This window comes from Anabas testudineus, chromosome 8 (assembly GCF_900324465.2).
Source record: "Anabas testudineus chromosome 8, fAnaTes1.2, whole genome shotgun sequence".
NCBI classification, from domain to species: domain Eukaryota; kingdom Metazoa; phylum Chordata; class Actinopteri; order Anabantiformes; family Anabantidae; genus Anabas; species Anabas testudineus.
In genome coordinates this window covers 7343018-7363267 of record NC_046617.1, presented here as the reverse complement: position 1 = coordinate 7363267, position 20250 = coordinate 7343018, and the positions used below count along the sequence as shown (strand labels likewise).

Here is a 20250-nt window from a genome sequence, read left to right as displayed (position 1 = left end):
CTTGTTATATGTAATGTATTACGTTAATGTACAGATGTGTTTGTTGTGGTGTTAAGGAAGCCTGTTTGTTTCACTAGGGAGGGAACATAATGAAGCTTTATAATGATGAAGCTTTGAACGTCCATGAGAAACCACAATAATTCATTGTGTTGGATGGGAGCCTGCTCATATCTTGGTAAATTTTGCATTTTTTTGTTTAAATGCACCCAGGGTTTGGAGAAATGACAAGATAAACCTTCACCTGGAAAGGCTGTCTTCACATCAGGAAACATCATATTCAAAAAGTGTTTCCTGGGGAGTGTAATTGTTCTAAACAGAGCAAAATGATCCATGTACAATGTGGGAGGCCACTTTAAAAATCTCTCTACACTGTGTTGTTGACTGACAGTAGAACCGATGATTAGGAATAAAGGAGGTGCCATCTGTTGGTTGATGGTTAAGGTGCAGCTGCTGTGGATGCTGCTGTGATCGGCCGTCGCTGTGCAGTGAAGGCGTTTTTTTTTTTTCCTGTGTGCAACCAACCGCAAGAAATGGTGAGTGAGGAAAACACACACAGCTCACAATATAATGGTCTGTCGACTCGTCAAACCTTATTCCAGTCAGCCCTTCTGGCTTTCTTTCAGCGTTAACGTGTGTGCTGTCAGTAGCTGAGCCCAGCTTGTCAAAAAAAAAAAGCGACCACCTCGAAGCTGATGCCTTTGTTTAGCTAACCATTGCTAACGTGCGGTTAGCTTCCCTAACGTCAACATACTAGCTCACTCACGCTGGTCATTGTGTTATTATGCTGTAGTCGGTGTTCGACGTTAGCTGATCTAGGTCTAGGCAGAATGACCTCGAAAATAACATTGTCCTTGGCAAGTGACAGCTCGATCGACAAACTTTGTTTAAGATGAAATGGCTAAGTAGACGTAAGGAGGCCAACTAGCTAAAGTTGTCAATAGACACTGTAACACTTAGCTAGCTTAGCTCGGCTATACGTTATTCTCTGTTAAATAGCTTGGCGTTAAGCAAGATTAAAATGCTTGGGTGGCGTTATCCGGTAGATGTAGGTATTTTAACGTTGGACACCATAAGACCAGGTGTCACTTTTTAGTTAGTCGTGGGCCCAGAGTTCCCATGCCCCGTGGAAGCTACTTCAGCTAGCAGTTGTCTGGCTAACGTTGTAGCCACTGTTAAGATTTTCTCGTCATGACGCCGACCAGCAGCTGCTAGCTCCCAGGAGTTGCCCTGGTTTGTTCATAAACTTTACGCGACTTACCTGACCCACCAAACTTCCATAATTGCCAGTTTCATATTGGTTAATTTGGCTAGTATTGTCAGAGGCACTTTAAGTTAGCTAACACATGGATGTCTTATACCTGATTTGCTTTAGCATTAGCCAACAACAGTTCAGCTGTCACAGCTTCGAGTTTCAATGGACTCTACCTTTGCTGTAATGGTCTAGCTACATTATCACTAGATGTTCACACTGTCTACACGACGTTTGTGTTACTGTCCTGTTGGAGAATCTCCTCTTGTGTTTTGCCAACACACACTTGCACTATGTTGCACATAAACCCCATGCTTTTGCTTCATTGATTAATATTTGAGTGATAAAATGGAAGTAGTAACAAGTAGATGATCGAAATGAGCCTTACTCTCACTCTTACTGGACATCTTGTTTTGACATAGGAAATGAGAGGACATCATACATCAAGCATATCTTGGTTGTTGTTCTAGCTTCAGAGGAACATTATTAAAACGCTAACATAGATCTAATACCTGATTTGCTTTAGCTTTAGCCAACATAGATTGCAGCATTGTAATTTAGAAAACTGCTTCTATAAGGTCAACAGAATAGTTTTTTCTAAAGTGAATATCTATGGAAACTATCAGCGGGTCAATTTCACTAATTTCTCTACCACTTGATCTCACTTCAGGATGTGTTTCTAATGATCAGACGTCACAAGACAACTATCTTCACGGATGCCAAAGAATCTACAACAGTCTATGAACTCAAGCGCATTGTGGAAGGCATTTTAAAGAGGCCACCTGAAGATCAGAGGCTTTATAAGGTGATATTATGAGTTTCCCTTGTATAATACATTTCAGAACAAAACTGAACTGTTAAAATAACCATTCGGTGGGCCATGTGCCTAAATAAAGTGACTGCTTTTTGGTTATCGTTGTTCATCCTCATCTGTTGTGTGATGATGTAACATGTCCATGATAGTTTAGAAAAGTATTTTTGCTTAAAGCACTATCTTCTGGTTGGATAGATCAATATAAATTTAAACAATATAAAAATCAAGTGCAAAGCTGCTTTTTTCCTTAACCATTTACAGGATTCTTCAGCTTGAATATTACACAGATTTTCATAAAAGGGTGTATTAAGTGTGATAAGGTGATAAGTTTTCACCCATTACACTGAGATTTACACTCACATTTAGTTATTTGGTAGATGCTTTTATCCAAAAAAGCTTAAAAGTGAGGTACAAGGCAAGCAAAATATCTAAGCCAAGTAGAAAAACCATAAAGTGCTATAGAAAGAACTTGAGAAGAACACTTGACAGCTCTTCTCAGATGCTGCTGAAAGGGCTGATAATGTGTATCATGAAATAAAAATATAACTTTTTTTTTTTCTTCAACAGGATGATGTCTTGCTGAACGACAGTCAAACTCTTGGAAATTGCGGCTTCACAAATCAAACAGCCCGACCTCAGGCACCAGCCATGGTGGGATTAGCTTTCCGTCTGAGTGGTAAGAAGTTTATTCTTTGATCAATTTTGATTTTCACTTTATTTCTAGGCTACTACTTATTTCTACTTCAATCTTCACCAAGGCACATTATAAAACAAAGCATTACCAACACCACAGATTACATTTATCAGCAACACTAGTATTTATCACATCAGACCTTGTGGAAGACAGTTACTGTACAGACATTCAGCGTTAATCACCAAGGCCAACTAAGAACCTCAACTCTGATTTGACAGTTTGATTAAACCAAGGAACAAAATCATTCTTAAGTCTCTGAAACGTGTTTTCAGTGGCAGTAGCTGATACTCTTTAGATAAAATAAGGGTCTGATATTACTAACTAAAGAAGGCATTCTTTTAGTGTGCCCTATTTAAAAACCTGACTCCAAAGAGCAGTAGCAGTTTGTTCAGCTGTGTTGTAGTTTTGTCACTAATCATTCACATGATTTATTTGAAACAAAGGTTGCTCAAGTAGCTCAGATTTTGTCCTGTCTCTTGTTGCTCTCTTCTCCATTTTAAATTGACTTTTTCTGCCACTCACACAGATGATTCATTTGAGCAGCTGAGGATTGAGCCCTTCTCCACCCCCCCTGAGCTCCCTGATGTCATGAAGCCCCAGGACTCGGGAAGCACAGCCAATGAGCAGGCTGTACAGTGAGGGAGAGGGCGGGGAAGTGAGAGGGACACACAGGGGGTCAGAGGGAGGATGCACGGGGGAAGGGAGGGGTTGAATTTTGGGAAGTGATGCCTCAGCGGGTGTGTTTTATCTCAAAGATGACAAATCTTCAGCTGGGCATAAACAAACACAAACAAGAATTCCCCTTGTTGTAAATGTGAGGGCGGGTGCTTCAACGTGGTTCATTTGTCCTGAAATCGGTGAACGCATGCTAGATAAATCGATAATTTCACACAAGACCCTTCAGCCATACCTGGCGGACTTGTCACGACACTCAGTCATCCATGGGATTGGTAAAGGCTGAACATAAAGAATTGTACCTCGTATTTAATGAATTCTAGTCTTTATTTGGGGTAAGGCAAATGCTGCCTGCCTTGTTTTTTTATTTTGCTGGCATAAATGTGGGATTTGAAAAGGTGTGACATTTTTAGGCTTTTATGTTTGTGTGTTTCTTTATTAAACTATTGCTAGGATATAACATGCTTTTGGTCTAGGAGTTTGTGAATTTCTAAGTTACTATCTGTAATTCAAGAACTATTCAACAGTATGAATCTGAAATAAAATAGATTCACTAGTTGGAAAAAGAACTGGCAGTAAGATGAACATTTCTTAGTATGGACCTAACAACAGCTGTAGTTTCATACTGAAGTTGCTCAGAGAAGTAAATGAGACTGAATGCACTCAGCTGCAGTTATCTACAACGCATGTAACACAGGTGTTGACCTGGTTTTAAAAATGGGGGGGGGGGGGGGGAGGGAGGGGGGAGGGAGGGAGGGAGGGAGGGAAGTGACTGGAATACCAGCTATGAAAATTAAATTAGTAGTGATTAATGATAACCCTAACCCTAGGTGAGAAGTAACTATTCAACGTTTGTTTCTTATAAAATAATGGCAATGTTGAAATCTTGATTTCAATCATTATCCCTAATAGTTTATAGTAAACAAAAGATATTCTAAGTTAAACAGTGTGTGGTGTTAGTGGGCTGCATATTTTACCATCCATCATGACAGAATTATTGCCCATAGTTCTAGTTAATGCTACAGCTTTTGTTGCATTATGCACCATTAACACCTACACATTCCTGTGCTACAATTTTAAGGGAGAAACAAAAATAAACTCTTCTTGAGCACTTGGTCTCATGCTGTAGAAAACGTCAACTGAAAACAACCCTCCTCGTTAAATTCTGATCTGAGGGTGATGCTCTTAACGGGAAACAATTGCAAGTTGCAGCTGTTTAAGTGGGACATGATCTTAAGTTGCACTTGTAACTGATTTAACATTAAAACATTTTTTTTTATCCTTGTGCACTGTTGTATTTCTGCACTGAATATCTCTGTAGTTATGCACATTCAAACACAGTGTGATGAGTACGACAAAGTAGTAATTTCTCATTACATGTTAAAACATGAGGCAACAGCAGCTTTTATTCCATAGCATCTCATCTTTGTAGTGCCAAATAAAAATATCTTCCACATACAATAGCATAACTTGAGACAGACATTTAGAGACGTATAAGTGGAGCAGCATGTCATTTTAGTAAGATTAAAGTAATAAGTACAATTAAATTATACCCAGAATCAGTCAAATAGGATGTTTTTTACTATTGCTGTTTTATGTAAACCATTACATTTTTGAGCCAACAGTTTGTGGGAGGTGTTTTGGTAACAAGTAATTGAGAAAACATTTCATCAAAGAGAAATGAAATAGAGAAAGATGATGTCATATCTCTACCTGAGGCAGACAAATTGTATGTATCAATATCAGAAATGTATAATTCTTACTGTGCTATAACACAATTGGATCCTTAACATATTGACAAACGGCATGTGCTCATTGTTCCTGAACACATCACAGACATGCGAACCTTCCGACCGTACTTGAAGGCGGCACACACAGATGAGGCGCGCTTAGCATTTAGCTAACAACAACAACAACAACGTTAGCTACATGATTGTTATCTGCGCTGTGACTAACAACTTGGTTTACCGATGGCCGGTCCAGTAATCTAGACTGTATGGAGGTCTGGGTTATCCTCCAGCAGCTCAAATGGACGTCAGTGAGCATGTTTTATCGGCGGGCAGAGCCGTGCTGGACATGGTGGAGCGCGAGTGGCAGCCTCTGTCTCCGGGCGAGCTGGAGCTGCGGCTGGACCAGGCGGTGGAGGACATCCTGGAGTCTGACCTGATGGCAACACTTCAAGCTCAGCCTCCTCCTCCTGCTAGTACTATATACGTACAGTTACTGCAGAGTCAAGCAAATGTGGGGCCACAGGTTTTAAACACAGGAGCCACAACACCCGGTCCCCCAGAGGAGGACGTATCAGAGTCCGAGCATCTGCTGGAGACTGTGGACAGTGCAGCGGTCAAGGTAATGAGCTCTCTATAAATCCAGTTCATCAACAGGTGGGTTGTAGGTTTATTTACTTTAATAAATGCAAAGCAGGTTAGATCAGTTGATTCGTCAGCAGTGCACAGGTTAGTGTGTGTACTTCACACCAATCATCATTATACAGGTGGAAAGTAATGTTGTCTTGGTCCTGTTCTGACCTTGCCCCCTTAGATTTGTCTCTTTTTTCAGAAAGGTTATGATTTAATTGTGAATTTGACCTGAAACACCTGTTTTAATTCACTGACTGATGTCACATCGTTTTCTTCCAGTACATCGCAGACCTGCTTCAAAGCTCTAAATCCAAGACTCGGATGGCTGGACGGGCTCGCTTATCTCTGTCCCACACTGTCCTGTTGTCCCTCACCCTGCTCACTGAGCGTCTCAGCTACCGCTGTGTGTCCCGCCGCTTCCACCTGGAGAAAGGAAACATCCACAGGATCTTCTTTTCTTTCTGCGAGCGCATTAACTCGCTGAAGGAAAAGCAAATCCAATGGCCTGTCGGTGAGTTAATTGCAATGTTGTTTTTCAGCTGATGAGTGAATTGTTGTCAATGATCTGAGAGCAAAAACAGGTGGAAATGATGACTGTGGTGGTTATCGTCTCGCCGTTCGCCAGGTGAAGAGGCTGCAGAGGCGCTGTTTCCACTTTACAGCCCAGAGAAGAAAGAGGAGGACGAGGAGCAGAGTGTTCCTCAGGTACTCGGAGTGTTGGGACACACGCAGATTCCTATACGCTTACCTATAGGGAAACACGATTTGGAGAGCACAGTTCCTGAGGTGAAGAGGATGAAAAGGGAGGCGCACCCTGACTCCTGGTTAAACCTTGAGCTGGTATGTGACCACAGAGGCCGTTTTCTACACTGCAGAATCAGCAAAGGATCAGATGTGGACAGAGGCAGTGCTCTGAGAGACAGACTCAAGCAGCATCCTGAACTGATGCCCTCAGGCTCCTACCTTGTGGCCAGAGCTGGATACCCACTCACTGCTCACATTTTAACCCCATACACAAGAAGTGTCGGACCAAGGGAGGAGCTCTTTAACAAGACGCTAGAGGGGCATTTTCAGATTCTGGATCAGGCTGTTGCCAACCTGAGAGCCAGATTTCAAAGGCTCAGGTATCTTGATATTGGGAACTATGAGCGAGCCAGAGCTGTTGTGCTGACGGCCTGTGTGTTGCACAATGTTTTCTTGGACATGGGACAAGTTGTTCAAGGAGAAGCAGAGAAAGAGGAAGCAATAACTGGAGAGGGAGATGTAGATGAAGACGGTGTCTGCAGACGTGACGCCATCTCCGATGTATTGTTGCGAAGCTTTGACTCTGGTAGTGTGTGATGTTCTGATCCATTTTGGAGAACTTTTAAATGAACAGTTTTAAGATAAAGGTTTGTTTTAACAGAAACTGTCTGAGTCAGTCTTTATGTCCACTCCTGTCACCCCTTGGGTTGGGGTTAAAGTCTTTTTTGCAGTATTTAATTGTCTTAAGTTTATTTCTGTGTAACTTTGCCAGAATGCGGATTTGAGAATTGATGACCTCAGGTTTTTGTTTCAGTTTAAGGAAACAAAAATCGTTCACAGCCGCAACCAGGTTTCACTTCCTAAGATCAAAAATAAGAAAGTAATCATGTCAAACAGAATCTATTATTTATAGAGTTTCCAACAGGTAGTCCGATTAAGACACCCCCCCCACCACCACCCTACACAAAATAAACATAATAAAACATAATTTATGGATCTATTGAATTTATCTTTTATATATTGAAAATTATTACTTATTTTGACATTAACATAGTTAATCATTATTTGAGTCAACTATATAAAGTGTTACAGTCCTTAAGTAGCCTGTGGAGGGGAGTCATTTTTTAAGTGCACTCATATCAAAGTCACCAAGAAACAATACTTAAGGTAAAGCTTTCAAAATAAAACAAACATAACACCAGTGTTTTCATCTTCTGCCCAACAGCAAATTTGTGAAAGGAGCTAGATAGAAAAAGAATTGTAAATGTGATATTATTTTAGGGCTGTTTGGAAGCACATTGTACAGGGGAAGCTTTTTTATTATTAATACATTGATGTAGTACCAGCATTCCTATTTATACCTATTGAGAATTTAAGTATATCTAATTTTTTCACAGAAAAAATTATTTAGTATAACTATGACTTCTCTTCTCTCTTCTTCATTGTGCTCATGTTGTAATTTAAAAATAATACATCCTATTCTTGCATAGATCAAAAGAGGCCTGAATTCATCTTTTTTTATGTGTGGTATTTTAATTTGACATTAGAATTTTTTACTCTCCAAACTCAGCCACCCATAACTCAGTTATCTATTATAGTATAAAAACAAGATATAATCCATCATCCAGTCTGTTTGCAGTATAAACAAGAGCTGTGTTGGATAAGTCTCTCAGTCTTCTTATCTGAGTTGCTACAGAAATCAGACTGGCCAACGTAACAGTAAAAATGTGGCAGTATGACCAAATGAAAATCGTATAGTACTACACAGTTTTCCTTGTGCAGTATCATAAAGGATCTTGGTAAGCAGTTCAAGATCAATTTCACATTGTTTTGGTCTAATGCCCATCCTTCGACATGGGTGTGTTGTTCTTTTGAGCCAGACTGGAGATGGCCTGGGCCAAGTTGTTTATAGCCTCTATCTTCCTCTCCTCCAAGGCCTTCTGCTGGGCCCACATGTTCATCTTCCTCTCTTGCAGCTCCATGTACAGCTGAAGGACATCCTGTGGAGGCCGGGTGGGGCAGGGAGCCGCTGTCACAGTAGGCGTAGGAAGGATTGGGGTAAACCTCTTGCTGGCTATGGCCTTCCCAACTCTTGTCCCATTGAGCTTGGCCCGGCGCTGGGCTTCAATCTCCTCTCTACTCTTGCCCAGGACTTCATGCATGGCCTTGAAGAACTCCCAGTGGACACTGGCCACCCCCAGCCTCTTGGCCCGTTCTGCATTCTTCCTGTATGTGGCCAGCATGTTTCTCCACTTAAGATCACACTCGTAAGCCTTCACGGTGACATCGGTGATCTCTGACTCCCTCAGTTTGGCATTTACCTTCTCTGCCACCATCTCCCAAAGTTTCTTTTTCTTGCAGACTGGCTGGTCAAAAGCCTGATCCATTTCCAGTCTGGTGTTGACAAGGTGCCATGTAGCCTGTAGTGTCCAAATAAATTCTTGAGAGAAAAATAAGGGTTAACCTTGCAGTAAATATAATACTTTCAAAACATGTAAAACACACAACCAGTTTTAATAAAACCCCTATTGGCATTTACCAGATGATTTATACTTCTAATTAATGTAGTTTATAACAACACCCTGAGTGCCAGACGCACGTACTGCGCACTCATCAAGCCCTCCTCGCATCATGCGATGACTCGATGAAACATGTTTAACTTCAAACTACGACTACCAACCTGCTTTGGTTTTATCAGCGTCCACACTGGACACGACAGTTTCCTTTCCTTCCACTTCAGTACTTTGAATCACTATTGTCTCGATTACCTCCATGCTGTTAAATAACAATCATTTGAACGCTGTTTGTACATTAGCGGTGTATCTATCGTAGAATTTAACAACCTCTCTGAAGCACCAATGCGTCTTCTGGCATCGAGCTAAACGATGACTATAACAACGTCACTTTGCAGCGTGGGACATGTAGTCCGACTTGCCTAAAACAAATGGACTTTTGAGTATTGCGGTCGATCAACTAAACTACAATCCCTAAACGCTCAGACCCACTCAACCCAAGCGCCTATTTTTCACTGTCACGGGGAATGTAGTTTTTAAGGACACTAAATACACTAGGACAGAGGAGCGTTAACGACCTTTGAACTACAACTCCCATCATATATTAAGACGACCCACCTCTTTACTCCCTGCTCCCTCCCTCAACTGTCCGTTTTGTTGTTTGGCTAAAGATGGCGTTAGCGGCTAACACAGGCGATTGCATTTTGTTTCACAAAAACTATTCGACCAGTGGTAACAAAACATTGATCAAATAGAGCTTTAATTCGTCATTTGATGTGCAAAAATATGTTACATTGAGCAAAAACACGTCCATTACTTAGAATAACGCTTGTTCGGCCTTTTCACGATGTAGGCCTGTTTTTAAGGGAGTGGACCGAAGCTGTTGGAACTCCATCTCCCGACAGCAAGTGCGGCGTCAGGTGGTACAACTTTTCTTTTTCATGCTGGTATGTGTAGTTTTATGACAACATAAGAATGTTATTGTTGCGGAAACTTTGACAAATACATGAATTATCTCAGTATGAGCGAATTTTGACCACCAGTGAACAGCTAACAAACTGAAATGAAAAAAACGATGATTTAACTACTTAATGTTTCACTGGGAACACGCAGCGATGCTCCACTGTGTCTGTAATGTTAACATTTGTCTAAACTGAGAGGTTGAAAAGTAACCACAGTGAACCCATTGTCTGCCAGTCAGAGAGATCATGGCTGCATCCCCAGTGCAAGGTGACTGGAAACCTTCTCGTGCACCCTCCAGAGAAGGGCACCCATCATCACCAGAGTCTTCTTTGACCTGGTGCTTGGCTCACCTCTCCAAACCTGGTTCAGGAGCTGAACATCAGGGCCATGACAAAACGGACTCTGGTGGTGGCAGAGACACAGATAAGAGGTTCAGAGCCTCTCAGTGGAGAGCGCTGGTTGCTATCCGGACACAGCACATCAAGGGCGATAAGGCTGGCATCGCCAGATTCAGAACTCTGGGGGGTCTTCGACCCTTGCTGGAAGTGCTCAAACACCCAGAGTGTTCAAGGAAAATTCTGGACCTGGCTCTGAGCATCCTGGCCAACTGCTGCACTGAGCTAGAGACACGCGTAGAGGTAAGAAAAAGCAATATTAGAGAAGGCACTGAAATGCATTTATATTAAATCACAAATTAAATCTGCTCACGTTTAAAATGTCTGCGTCTGTAGGTTCGCAAGCTCGATGGAATATGTATTTTAGGTAGGTGGTGATTTATGTTCTTCTGAGGAATTTGATCTTGTAATGATGACTTTTTAAAAGTTTATGCAGTAATCTTTAACAGGTCTTCTCACTTTTAACTGCATGCTATATTGTTTCAGTGGATATCCTGAAGAGAAATGTAGCCCTGGAGACTGTTCAGAACCGAGCAGCCCGGGCTTTGGGAAACCTGGCCATGGATCCAGAGAGCTCTGTGCTCATCCACTCTGCTGGTCTGTAGTCTGTATTATCAGTGACAGTTCAGCACTTGATATCAGAAATTTGAATCATTGAATGTCATTTGATGGATAATTATGCTGCAGTAGTAGTAATTTTTAAAATATTGATTACTTTGTGACTTGAAATAATAACCATTAATGGTGGACACATCTAATGGCATTTGTGGTAAATTATTTATCTTTTGTGCATCTCTCACATTCCCAATTTGAATTTATAAAACAATTGTGGCTTAGGACTGTTCAAACGACTGACTTTGTTACCCACTTGTCATTTTATAAAATGTGTATATATACCTATTTTCTTTCTTTTTATATAGGTGGTGTTCCTCTTCTCCTCCTCTGTGTGTCTCTTTCCTCCGCCCCATCGTCTCCTACTGCTGCTTCACCCAAAGACCCTTGTCCTAAACTGGAGTGTGCTCAGTCAGCTGCTCGAGCCCTCCTGTACCTCTCGGATACACCGTCTAACCGCTTGTCCCTGCTCACACAAGGGACTTTACCTGCCCTTGCCCCTCTCATTGCTCCAGAATATCCCCAAGGGCTGAGGCGGGCTGCACTCAGGACCCTCCATGAGCTGACACGGGGCTGTGGTGTTGAATGTGCCAGGGAGGTTTCCCGTTCTGGGGTCCTTGCTCAGCTTGGTGTCATGGCATCTGGGGAGTCAGGAAAACCTTTTGAGGAGCTCGCACTGAAAACATTGGCCAACATGTGCTCCCAAGGCTGCTTGCGCCCTCTGGTGGGGTCACTGGGGGTCATTCACAAGTTCACAGAGAAAGTCAAAAGAGAACCACTAAAATCTGGAGTTTTCTTCAAGGCACTGTGCTTGTGTTGCAAGGAGGCGGTCAATCGGGCCAAGGTGAAGGAGAGTGGTGGACTGGAGGTGCTGATTAGCTTTTTGTCTGCTCATCAGACTCATCCGCTCTCCCGACTAGCCATCCTGGCCTGTGTAGACTTTGTTTTTGACGAATCTGCCATGGAGCAGTTGCAGGAGTTAGGTCTGGTCCCTCTGCTTGTTGCACGACTAGTTGAACTGACCAGGGGAGAGGAAACATTTTCTGAGAAGATGGATTTGGGCCTCTGTTCCAGCATGTCTCCGACTGAACTCCTGCCCTCATCATGTTTTGATTCCTTTGATTTTCCCCCACCTGACGGCCAGAAGAAAGAGGATTCTGGAAAGGAGCAAGGTCTGTGTTCATCCAGCTTTCTAAGTCTCAGGTATGGAACATGGCACGCCCCTTCCTTTATGTATTTTCATTGTGAATGTTTTTTGTGTTCTAATTCTCTTACACACCTTTATTGCTCTCTGGCTCTCTACAGATCCTGGTTGGTATCTGAGGGGTTGATCTCCTCTGAGGGGGACCTGGTGGATTCCTCTGGTGTTGATGGGGAATGGGGGAGTCTTCAGATCCCTCCCTCTTCATCCCCTCAAACCTCATCTCCGAACCCTGATACTAATTCTTCTCTGAAAAACTCTTCTTCATCCAATCGTACAGTCTCTTCTGCTAAAAAAGCAGCTCAGCCTTCCCCAGTGGCTTCTTCAGCTCATCTCCAAGTGTCATCTTCATGGAAAATCAATAATACTCTTTCCTCTGTTCCTCAGACTTCCAGTGCAGCCACACCTCAAATCCAGCCCAGTTCTTCCACTATTTCCTCTCCCACTAAAACCACTCAGACTCCAATCTCTCCATCAAAGTTCTCGTCCCCTCACAGAAGGAGGCAGCGGGCTCATTCAGCAGCTTGTTTGACTAAGGTCACTCTTGATATCCCTCCCTCTGTTCCCCGCTCGATGGCTTACCACCATCCTTACCACCCTGAACCCTGGACACCTGAATCTCCCATCCTGCTCCTGCTGTCACGTTTCTCCCATGCCACCGACCCAAGTGCTGCTCTAGTCAGCTCGGACATCATGTCTGGCTTGCTCTACTATCTTACCCGGCACCAGGACCCAAGCAGCAGGTGCTTCCGTATTCTCTGCCGGCTGAGTTGCAACCCAAACTGTTTGCAGGCCTTAGTCCGAACTGGTTCTGTAGCGCTCATTCATCACCACCTCTGCCAAAAAGACGGAGGGTTTGAAGAAGAGGAGAGGGAGACGGACAGAGTGAAAGACAAAGTTGAACAGCTTGGTAAGATAAAGATATTCACTATGAGTGGTTCAATATGTGCAAGAATCCAGGCATTAAATGACATGTAGAACACAGAATCAGCCTTGGATCAGCCTCAGCTACTGATCCAGTTGTTCTTCTTGGCAGACCTGCTTAGGAAGTTTATTTCCTTGAGTGTTTTCTTGTGGAATCTGAGATAAAGTGCTGCCTTGTGATTTGCAACTGTTGTACTATCCACTGTTGTGTTTTGCCTTATCAGAGTTCACATAATGCAAATATGTATTGTTCTTGTGTTAATATAATTGGTTAAATAATTGAGTTATAAGTTCACATGTCCTTCTCATAAGAGTAATTGTAGAAATTAACTATGTCTTTATACAGGAGCAGGTTATAATTTTGTCCTTGCTGTTTGTTAAGGTGTTGCTCTTCTCAATAATCTGCGTGTCCAGTGTGAGTCTGGATTCGGCTCTGGGGTTCTTGCTCATGTGATGTTGTCAGGTTCTGAGTCAGACAAGATGAGCTGTGCACTATCGCTGCCATTAATCTGCAGGTGAGTACAAGATGTACTGTATGTGTGAGCTGAAATTAAATTATTAAAAGAATTATTTAAATCTGTCTTCAGATTACAGTTATAAATCTATAATTTATTTGGAATCTTAAATGTGTTGTTTCATTGCTGTAAGAAATAATGTGTAATCAAATTATTTCCACAGATTTATTTTATTTAGTGGATTCTTTGTATGTATTCATACAGTTACATTTACATTAATGAAATATACACACAGGCAGACTTCTGCATTGAATAGAATTATTTATATTTATAATTTTTTAGAATAGTTTTTTTCTAAAGAAGTCTCCAAATTATGATGTGGTGCTTTCTGATTGTGTTTGTGTTAGTTAGTATTAGTGTTTTGAAGCTAAAGCCTGCATTTAAAAGTCTCTCAGAGCTTAACATCAAATGTTCTCTGATTTCATAACAAAAAATCAATGATTTTGGCAGAACTCCAACCGCTATGTCCTGTGAATACTTCCTTTTAGAATGAGCTTTAAAAAGCCTTTTTTTTCCCTCCAACAGCAACAAGTCCCTGCTGAAGAAACTTCTTCTCGACAGCGGCGGACTGCTCCTGGCTATGCAGCCACTTGGCTATGACAACAGCGACGTGGATGAAGATAACCCTGCTGAATATGGGAAGCTGATTTCTGACTTGCTGAATTCATCACATTCAGGCCTGACCTCCCAGCTCCAATCGCTGTACTTCTCTCTCCTCATAGGATGCCTGTCTTCCCTGACATGTAGCGTTAAATCCGAGCTCACCAAAAAACACGTAAGACCAACTGCAACAACTGAACTTAGTGAAACTGGTAGAGCTTCACCGCCTCCTTCAAAAAAACCTCGGCTAGCTGACAGCTGTCCTTACGGTGTTTCGGACTTTGACGTCATATTGCTGTTAGACAATGGGACTCGGGTCCCAGCCAACAGAGAGGCTGTGGCTGGAGTGGAGGGCACACACAGGGTTGGCTCTGAATACTTTAGGGCTCTGATGAGAGGTGGCTTTGAAGAAGCGCACTGTAATACAGAAGCTATCCACATCAAAGATGTTAGCACAGGTATGCTGCTACCAGTACTGCATTACCTGCACGGGTGCCGTCTTACAGACGACACAGAAAGTATGAAGGAAAGGGATGAGAGAGAGAGGAGAGGACATTGTCCGATTTTGGACACTTTGGTCACTGAAGGACTTGACGGCTGCCAAAAGGAGACAGAAGGACACTCTGCAAATGATTTGAGTTTCCAGAAAACACCTCTAGGTGAGACGATGATTGGCGCTTGCAGATTTTTGGTGACTGAGTTGCAGAGAGAGTTGGAGGATATCTGTGTCTCTCTTCTACTGTCCTGCTCAACTAAGGTTGCCAGTCAAGCTGCACCAGCTCCCACAGAGGACAGCGTTGAAAAGGGAATTTCTAAAAGGCACCACGAATGCGTAGAGTCAGCGGAGGAGAGACTGGCTAATTGTACCTCTGAGCTAGAGATGATTGGTTTTGAGATGCAAGCGGAAAATATTTCAGGGCAGAGGGAGAAACCAAAGTGTGCTCTACAACAGACAGATGATAAGAAACCTGTTGCTGGATTAATTCAAAAAGCCAACAAAGCACCCAGTACAACTTCAAACCAGAAGACAAGTGTTACTCCAGTTTCCAGATCAAAATGTGTATCAGTTGTAGAAAAATCGCATGACCCAGAAGAGTTGAGTTTAAGCCCAAAGAACTTAATGAAAAGTTCATTAGAGCTGAAATCTATATATCTTTCTCCCTCAGAAGGTAATGTAAGAGGTGGGGTCCTGGCTGCTCTCATTCCACAGGTGTACTGGTTTTCCCAGCGGTACAGCTACCCAGCACTGGGCCGTGCCTGTCTGTCTCTGCTGCTGGGCTGTCAGGACTGTCCTCGGCCCTTTCTGTCCTCCTCGCTCGCTGGCGCTTGCCTTCGCAGACTAGCCAGAGAGGCGGACTGTACAGAGACTCTGAAACAGGACCTTATCAGTCTGGCCACAACAGCTTTGAGCTGAGACATGATTGAAATATTGAGTGGAGAGGTTGGTAACATAGAATGCACCTTATCAAATCAAACATGTTTAGGTAATAATCCCTGCATGATTATCTGAAAAACGTGCTGGATCAATTTCTCCATCACTAACAGAACTGACTTGATTCTTTTTCATTATTTGGACACATACATTTCTGTTCAGTTTTGATATAAAACTATAAGCTGTAAATGACACGGCATGGCATAATTTTGTTATATATAATGTTGGATTAATGACATTATTATTATTATTATTATTTCTTTGTCTTTGGGAACTTTAAGAAATGCCTATGATGCATTTGATTAAATGTCATTATGCTGAATATTGGAATTAACAGGGTTGGTCAAGGAGCCAGTTGTTTATTTTGTACATAGAAAATAGCAGATATATGATGTACAGGTTTCACCTGCCCCATATAAATTCATGCCACTAAATATATTGTTGGAACATAGCTTTTCCTTTTCTTTCTTGTTTGTGTTGTGCTTGAGTGTATAAACACTATGGCCATTTCAGCGGGACTGTGTTTAGGGGATGTCACTGGTTTATAGTATAATAAGTACACAACAGCAGTACACAAGGATGTGTGTGATTTATTGATTTATTTTAAATGAGGGAGTCTTCTCTGCTCATTGTCCCACTCCTAATTTCACTCCAGCACTGCTGGCAACACAGCGTGCTCAAGCCTGATGCAGAAAGCACTTTGTCGTCAGTCTTTAGTTCTTTGGAAAGTAAAGCTACGATTTAAGCTTGAAGTGAAAGACTAATTTCAATATTTCCTTCCTTTTTTTTGGAGTGAATAGGTGTTATTTCAGTGCAGCGAGACCTCAGTGGATTGCTGAGCAGAATGGTCTGGCGCAGCACAGAGTGGGGGAGTGGAGAGGGGGGCAGAAAGTCTCACCAATCCATCAGAGTGAAGCAACATTTGGATAGATTATCATAAACATCAAAACCAACAATGTGTTTAATTAATTTTATTTTGAATTTAATTCTTGTAGGAGTCTTGTCTCACAACAATGGAGCTCTGTAGCACAGAGGAATGTGGTACATCAGGTTTGGCCTTAATGATGGTACAACATGTTGGTGACTTTGGTAATGTTGATAATGAAGGAAGATAGGTAGAATATAACCAGACTTATAAAGCTCTTTGTGCAGGATCTGAATATGTCTTATTTTGGCAACCTCTAATAGTAGTTTGAAATAAGGCTTGAGTGCCAGTATCAGTTTAAAAAAAGTAAATGGCACATTCCCTCTGGATGCACTGCTTGATGGTGGAGCTACTTGGGCCCTCAGTATATTAAAGCAAAGTACAAGACAAGCTTTTTGTAAGCATGCAGCATATACAGCTGATAAATGCGTTCGATCCACTCAGTGATGGGAGCTCTCGTAGCCATCTGGCAGAGGATTGGTGTGAGAATTGTGGAACAGAGTGTGGTTTCCATCGCCCCAGGGAAATTTCTAGAAAGCGGCACATGTGGGGGAGAAGTATTCACATTTATGTCAGATCAATTCAAGCTGAAAATGTGGCAAAGGGCTGCAGGAATGTTTAGAATCACCTTGGTGCGGATCCGCAGATGTTGATATGGCACAAACTCTGGCTGTTCGTGTGGGTGTGCAGTCATCTTCATGTAGGCATTGGCCATGCACACGCCAACGCCAGGCAAGGCCAAAATGAAGGTCAGCACCTTCCAGGTCCGTGCTGTGGAAAACAACCACGCAAGTACATGACTGAAGCAGGGATTAGAGCCTGATAATAACTAGGATGGTAAAAGAAACCAAAATAAAATCTAGCAGCTGTCTCTCCATAGAGCCCGTATCGATAATGAAACACACTTCCTGATTATTTGCCAAAGAGCATGAGTGTGCAGGCTGGCTGCCAGCTCTGCAGACATTTCAGTTAATGTTCAGCTAAAGTCTCAAACTATACGTGACTCAGTGGGGATATTGCAGATAGGAAGTCTGATGTCGGTTGTATGTGGTTGAATGATCAGTAAAGACACACTGACCGCCTCCTTCGTGGCTTGAATGTGACGCAGCAGCAAACACTCGACGAGTGGCAAAGGCAAGTGGGGACACAGACATCTGTAAAGGTTGACAGGGACGAAAGACAAAGTTTGCTAAACATTCACACTGGAGATATATATGCAGATATAAATACCATGCCTGAACATTATAACAGTTGTGAATGTTGTGTACAACTAAAATGTATAAAAATAGTATTTATGCTGCTTGTATTTTCATGTAAAGGGAACTTTCAAAGGTTTAATAGAAACCCACAAACAGCAGATGAGCACTATGCACATGCAGCCATTTAAAAAAAAAATTAAATTCTTAAAATGCAATTTGCAGAGTAAATCTCTCATGCATGTTCCTCGACAAAACCATATGTATAAAGCAGTAAAGGTTGAAGCCTAGTCGTCTTACTGTGAGTCCACTGTGCTGTTAACTCTCCTCGAGCTGTGACGCCAGATAATCAGGTGAAAACTTACTGTTCTTCAGGAAGGCAATACTCAGTACGCTTTGTTGTCCTTGTATTTTTCTTTTGAACCCTCTTTCGTGCTTGTTTGTCCTTCAGTCTGTCCTGAGCTGAACTTGGTGTGTCGGACTCCTCCCCGTTTCAACCTGTCCCTGTGCCAAGAATCTTAGTTTATATTTGGGCAAGTGCAGAGGCAGGCTGGTACGGGACGGAGAGGAGATAAGGAGTATATAACAGTCAGAAATGCTCATTCATGGCAGACATGAACGGAGCAGAGCTCTCTTGTTTTTGATTTGATTGTCGTGTTCATTTCTGGTTTCAGTTGCAGAGCAGCAGTAAAACCCAGTCAGTCGTCAGAGCTGTTTCCTGACAGCACCGGCGTTGGGTTTTTGAATCCACTCCAGTCAGCTACAGTATATTCATAGGTCGTAGTTGGTCTGCTGTGTCTTAGGCTAAATTAACACTGATATTATGAAGTGAAATATTTCGCCAATGAGGCCCATACATATAAGCCAATCCTGTGTTGTCCTGCACTGAGACCTCATTATGTGATATTACAGGCTTTTTTAAGGTATCGGCTGTCAAACTCTAACTTGAACAGCTGCCAAGTTACTTTACATTTAGATTGGACCTCTCAGCCAATGCTAAATGTCGCCTGCATTTGCCTGGTAATCAGAATTTTAAATTGCTTAACTTATGTGAAAAAGAGTATTTTTATTGTTTCAAAAATCCAAACTGTCCACCAGATGGGGATGTGTTACAGCAAGAAACCTCACACTGATTTGTCTTCCCAGCGCTTGGATGCTTAATATTAAATCTAAAACTTTAAAAGGACAAAATGTAAAAACAACTTTGAATTTAATAATTATGTCCCGTAATCTCACCTCTCTGTCTAGTGTTAATTCTTGACTTCCTTGCTATTAGTAAAACCTTTGTCGACTCTGTCTGGGCAGCTTCAGGCTGTAGTGCAAACAGCGTCCAGGGCCAATGGTGATGTCAGCCAGTCATTCAAGCGGCCAGACTGAACGTCTAGCACCTGTGTTATTGTGGGCAAATGTTAAACGCCATCTCAGTTTGAGGACTCTGTGCACAGACATGCCAGCAGACGGACACACACATGGGAGCACAATATGCATGTGCTGCACATGTGACGCTGGAGCTGGGGAGGCCAAAAACCTGCGGATATGTTATTTAGATCATTGCTCCGTTTGCTTCATTTATAAGGTGGAACCATCCTTTAACATGTATCTGAATGCAAATATACAGTTAGAAATGGAAATATACAATTGTAAACTGCACAGCATTTAAAAATATCACTAGAATAAATATATTCTTATATCATGTTTACTGTATATTGCACTATTTCTGAAAAAAATGTGCTGTGTAATTTTTTGAGAAATTAGAAGTTTACGTACAAATACTAATGTTTTCTATTGTTTAATATAAAATTTAATCAACCTAAATAATATTTTATTATTAAGGCACAGTGTTTTTAAAGAATCAAAGAAAAATCTGATAAATAAGTTTAAGTTTGAATTGATTTATGTTTTTTTTATCACACATATCACTAACTAATTTTTGTTTTAAATCTAATATGGGATCAATAAACATTCAACATGCACTCATCATAATATTCAAGACAGTTTTCTCCTGGGTGGTTCACTGCAGGGTTTTTTTTTTTTTGCACAGCACTTCCATCAGCAGAGATAATAGTACAGCAGCTGAAGGAAACAGTGTAGACTCAACACTGCACTTTTACTCAAGTGCACAGGAGCAAGGATGAGTAAGTAAAAGTGGATCACAACGTGAAGAAAAAACACATTGATATTCTATATTTTCCAAAAGTTCAAAATATTCCCTTCTTTTTTTTTGTCTGTATGCTTATAACCTGTTTATGATCGATTAATACGTAGTTGAAATGATCCTGGTGTGTAAACTGAGTTCAGATGGGTTTCCCCTCCAGCTCACCCACACACATCTGTCTGTGTATTTCATGCCAAAACAAAGACAACTGTGGATTGTGTGTAATGCGCTCAATGTCTAATATTTGCATTTAGATGTTTACTTATAGTCTGACACAACAAGT

General features: G+C 41.8%; 5 protein-coding genes across 10 annotated transcripts; 3 read left to right on the top strand and 2 right to left on the bottom strand.

The window, feature by feature from the left end:
• Window positions 1-400: 400 nt before the first annotated feature.
• On the top strand, window positions 401-3982 carry elob (elongin B). The gene is made up of 4 exons (XM_026357428.1): window positions 401-533; window positions 1920-2054; window positions 2631-2739; window positions 3284-3982. The coding sequence occupies exons 1-4, from the start codon at window positions 531-533 to the stop codon at window positions 3394-3396; spliced, it is 360 nt and encodes a 119-aa protein (XP_026213213.1). The 5' UTR covers window positions 401-530; the 3' UTR covers window positions 3397-3982.
• A 916-nt stretch (window positions 3983-4898) lies between these two features.
• LOC113160244 lies at window positions 4899-7498 on the top strand. Its single transcript, XM_026357403.1, has 3 exons — window positions 4899-5781; window positions 6072-6303; window positions 6418-7498. The coding sequence occupies exons 1-3, from the start codon at window positions 5461-5463 to the stop codon at window positions 7131-7133; spliced, it is 1269 nt and encodes a 422-aa protein (XP_026213188.1). The 5' UTR covers window positions 4899-5460; the 3' UTR covers window positions 7134-7498.
• Window positions 7499-7797: 299 nt separating this feature from the next.
• si:dkey-66i24.7 lies at window positions 7798-9438 on the bottom strand. The gene is made up of 2 exons (XM_026357416.1): window positions 9217-9438; window positions 7798-8976 (listed from the first exon to the last, which is right to left on the bottom strand). Exons 1-2 carry the CDS (start codon window positions 9308-9310, stop codon window positions 8372-8374), a joined length of 699 nt encoding a protein of 232 aa, XP_026213201.1. The 5' UTR covers window positions 9311-9438; the 3' UTR covers window positions 7798-8371.
• A 264-nt stretch (window positions 9439-9702) lies between these two features.
• On the top strand, window positions 9703-16142 carry armc5 (armadillo repeat containing 5). 5 transcript variants are annotated; one of them, XM_026353756.1, is made up of 9 exons: window positions 9703-9781; window positions 9903-9969; window positions 10251-10650; window positions 10744-10774; window positions 10894-11004; window positions 11328-12222; window positions 12325-13130; window positions 13527-13659; window positions 14185-16142. In XM_026353756.1, the coding sequence occupies exons 1-9, from the start codon at window positions 9721-9723 to the stop codon at window positions 15671-15673; spliced, it is 3993 nt and encodes a 1330-aa protein (XP_026209541.1). In that variant the 5' UTR covers window positions 9703-9720; the 3' UTR covers window positions 15674-16142. The 5 variants fall into 5 exon arrangements, with proteins under 5 accessions (XP_026209541.1, XP_026209558.1, XP_026209567.1 ...); XM_026353791.1 differs by having other exon boundaries at window positions 9717-9781; window positions 10247-10650; XM_026353773.1 differs by having other exon boundaries at window positions 9703-9969; window positions 10247-10650.
• A 505-nt stretch (window positions 16143-16647) lies between these two features.
• LOC113158105 (cytochrome c oxidase subunit 6A, mitochondrial) lies at window positions 16648-18327 on the bottom strand. Of its 2 annotated transcripts, none has more exons than XM_026353811.1 (4): window positions 18178-18327; window positions 17695-17770; window positions 17245-17387; window positions 16648-17146 (listed from the first exon to the last, which is right to left on the bottom strand). In XM_026353811.1, exons 2-4 carry the CDS (start codon window positions 17768-17770, stop codon window positions 17057-17059), a joined length of 309 nt encoding a protein of 102 aa, XP_026209596.1. In that variant the 5' UTR covers window positions 18178-18327; the 3' UTR covers window positions 16648-17056. The 2 variants fall into 2 exon arrangements, with proteins under 2 accessions (XP_026209596.1, XP_026209588.1); XM_026353803.1 differs by having other exon boundaries at window positions 18113-18290.
• Between the last annotated feature and the right edge of the window lie 1923 nt (window positions 18328-20250).

Excerpts from the sequence above, each read along its gene's own strand:
- elob (XM_026357428.1), top strand. Across the intron at positions 2,055-2,630 it reads AAGATCAGAGGCTTTATAAG|GATGATGTCTTGCTGAACGA; the intron begins GTGATATTATGA and ends TTTCTTCAACAG. Across the intron at positions 2,740-3,283 it reads ATTAGCTTTCCGTCTGAGTG|ATGATTCATTTGAGCAGCTG; the intron begins GTAAGAAGTTTA and ends CCACTCACACAG.
- LOC113160244 (XM_026357403.1), top strand. The coding sequence starts at position 5,461 with ATGGACGTCAGTGAGCATGTTTTATCGGCGGGCAGAGCCGTGCTGGAC. Across the intron at positions 5,782-6,071 it reads TGGACAGTGCAGCGGTCAAG|TACATCGCAGACCTGCTTCA; the intron begins GTAATGAGCTCT and ends GTTTTCTTCCAG. Across the intron at positions 6,304-6,417 it reads GCAAATCCAATGGCCTGTCG|GTGAAGAGGCTGCAGAGGCG; the intron begins GTGAGTTAATTG and ends GCCGTTCGCCAG.
- si:dkey-66i24.7 (XM_026357416.1), bottom strand. The coding sequence starts at position 9,310 with ATGGAGGTAATCGAGACAATAGTGATTCAAAGTACTGAAGTGGAAGGA. Across the intron at positions 8,977-9,216 it reads CGCTGATAAAACCAAAGCAG|AATTTATTTGGACACTACAG; the intron begins GTTGGTAGTCGT and ends TTTTCTCTCAAG.
- armc5 (XM_026353756.1), top strand. The coding sequence starts at position 9,721 with ATGGCGTTAGCGGCTAACACAGGCGATTGCATTTTGTTTCACAAAAAC. Across the intron at positions 9,970-10,250 it reads GACAGCAAGTGCGGCGTCAG|AGAGATCATGGCTGCATCCC; the intron begins GTGGTACAACTT and ends TCTGCCAGTCAG. Across the intron at positions 11,005-11,327 it reads TGTGCTCATCCACTCTGCTG|GTGGTGTTCCTCTTCTCCTC; the intron begins GTCTGTAGTCTG and ends CTTTTTATATAG.
- LOC113158105 (XM_026353811.1), bottom strand. The coding sequence starts at position 17,770 with ATGTCTGTGTCCCCACTTGCCTTTGCCACTCGTCGAGTGTTTGCTGCT. Across the intron at positions 17,388-17,694 it reads TTCAAGCCACGAAGGAGGCG|CACGGACCTGGAAGGTGCTG; the intron begins GTCAGTGTGTCT and ends TGTTTTCCACAG. Across the intron at positions 17,147-17,244 it reads ATCTGCGGATCCGCACCAAG|AAATTTCCCTGGGGCGATGG; the intron begins GTGATTCTAAAC and ends GCCGCTTTCTAG.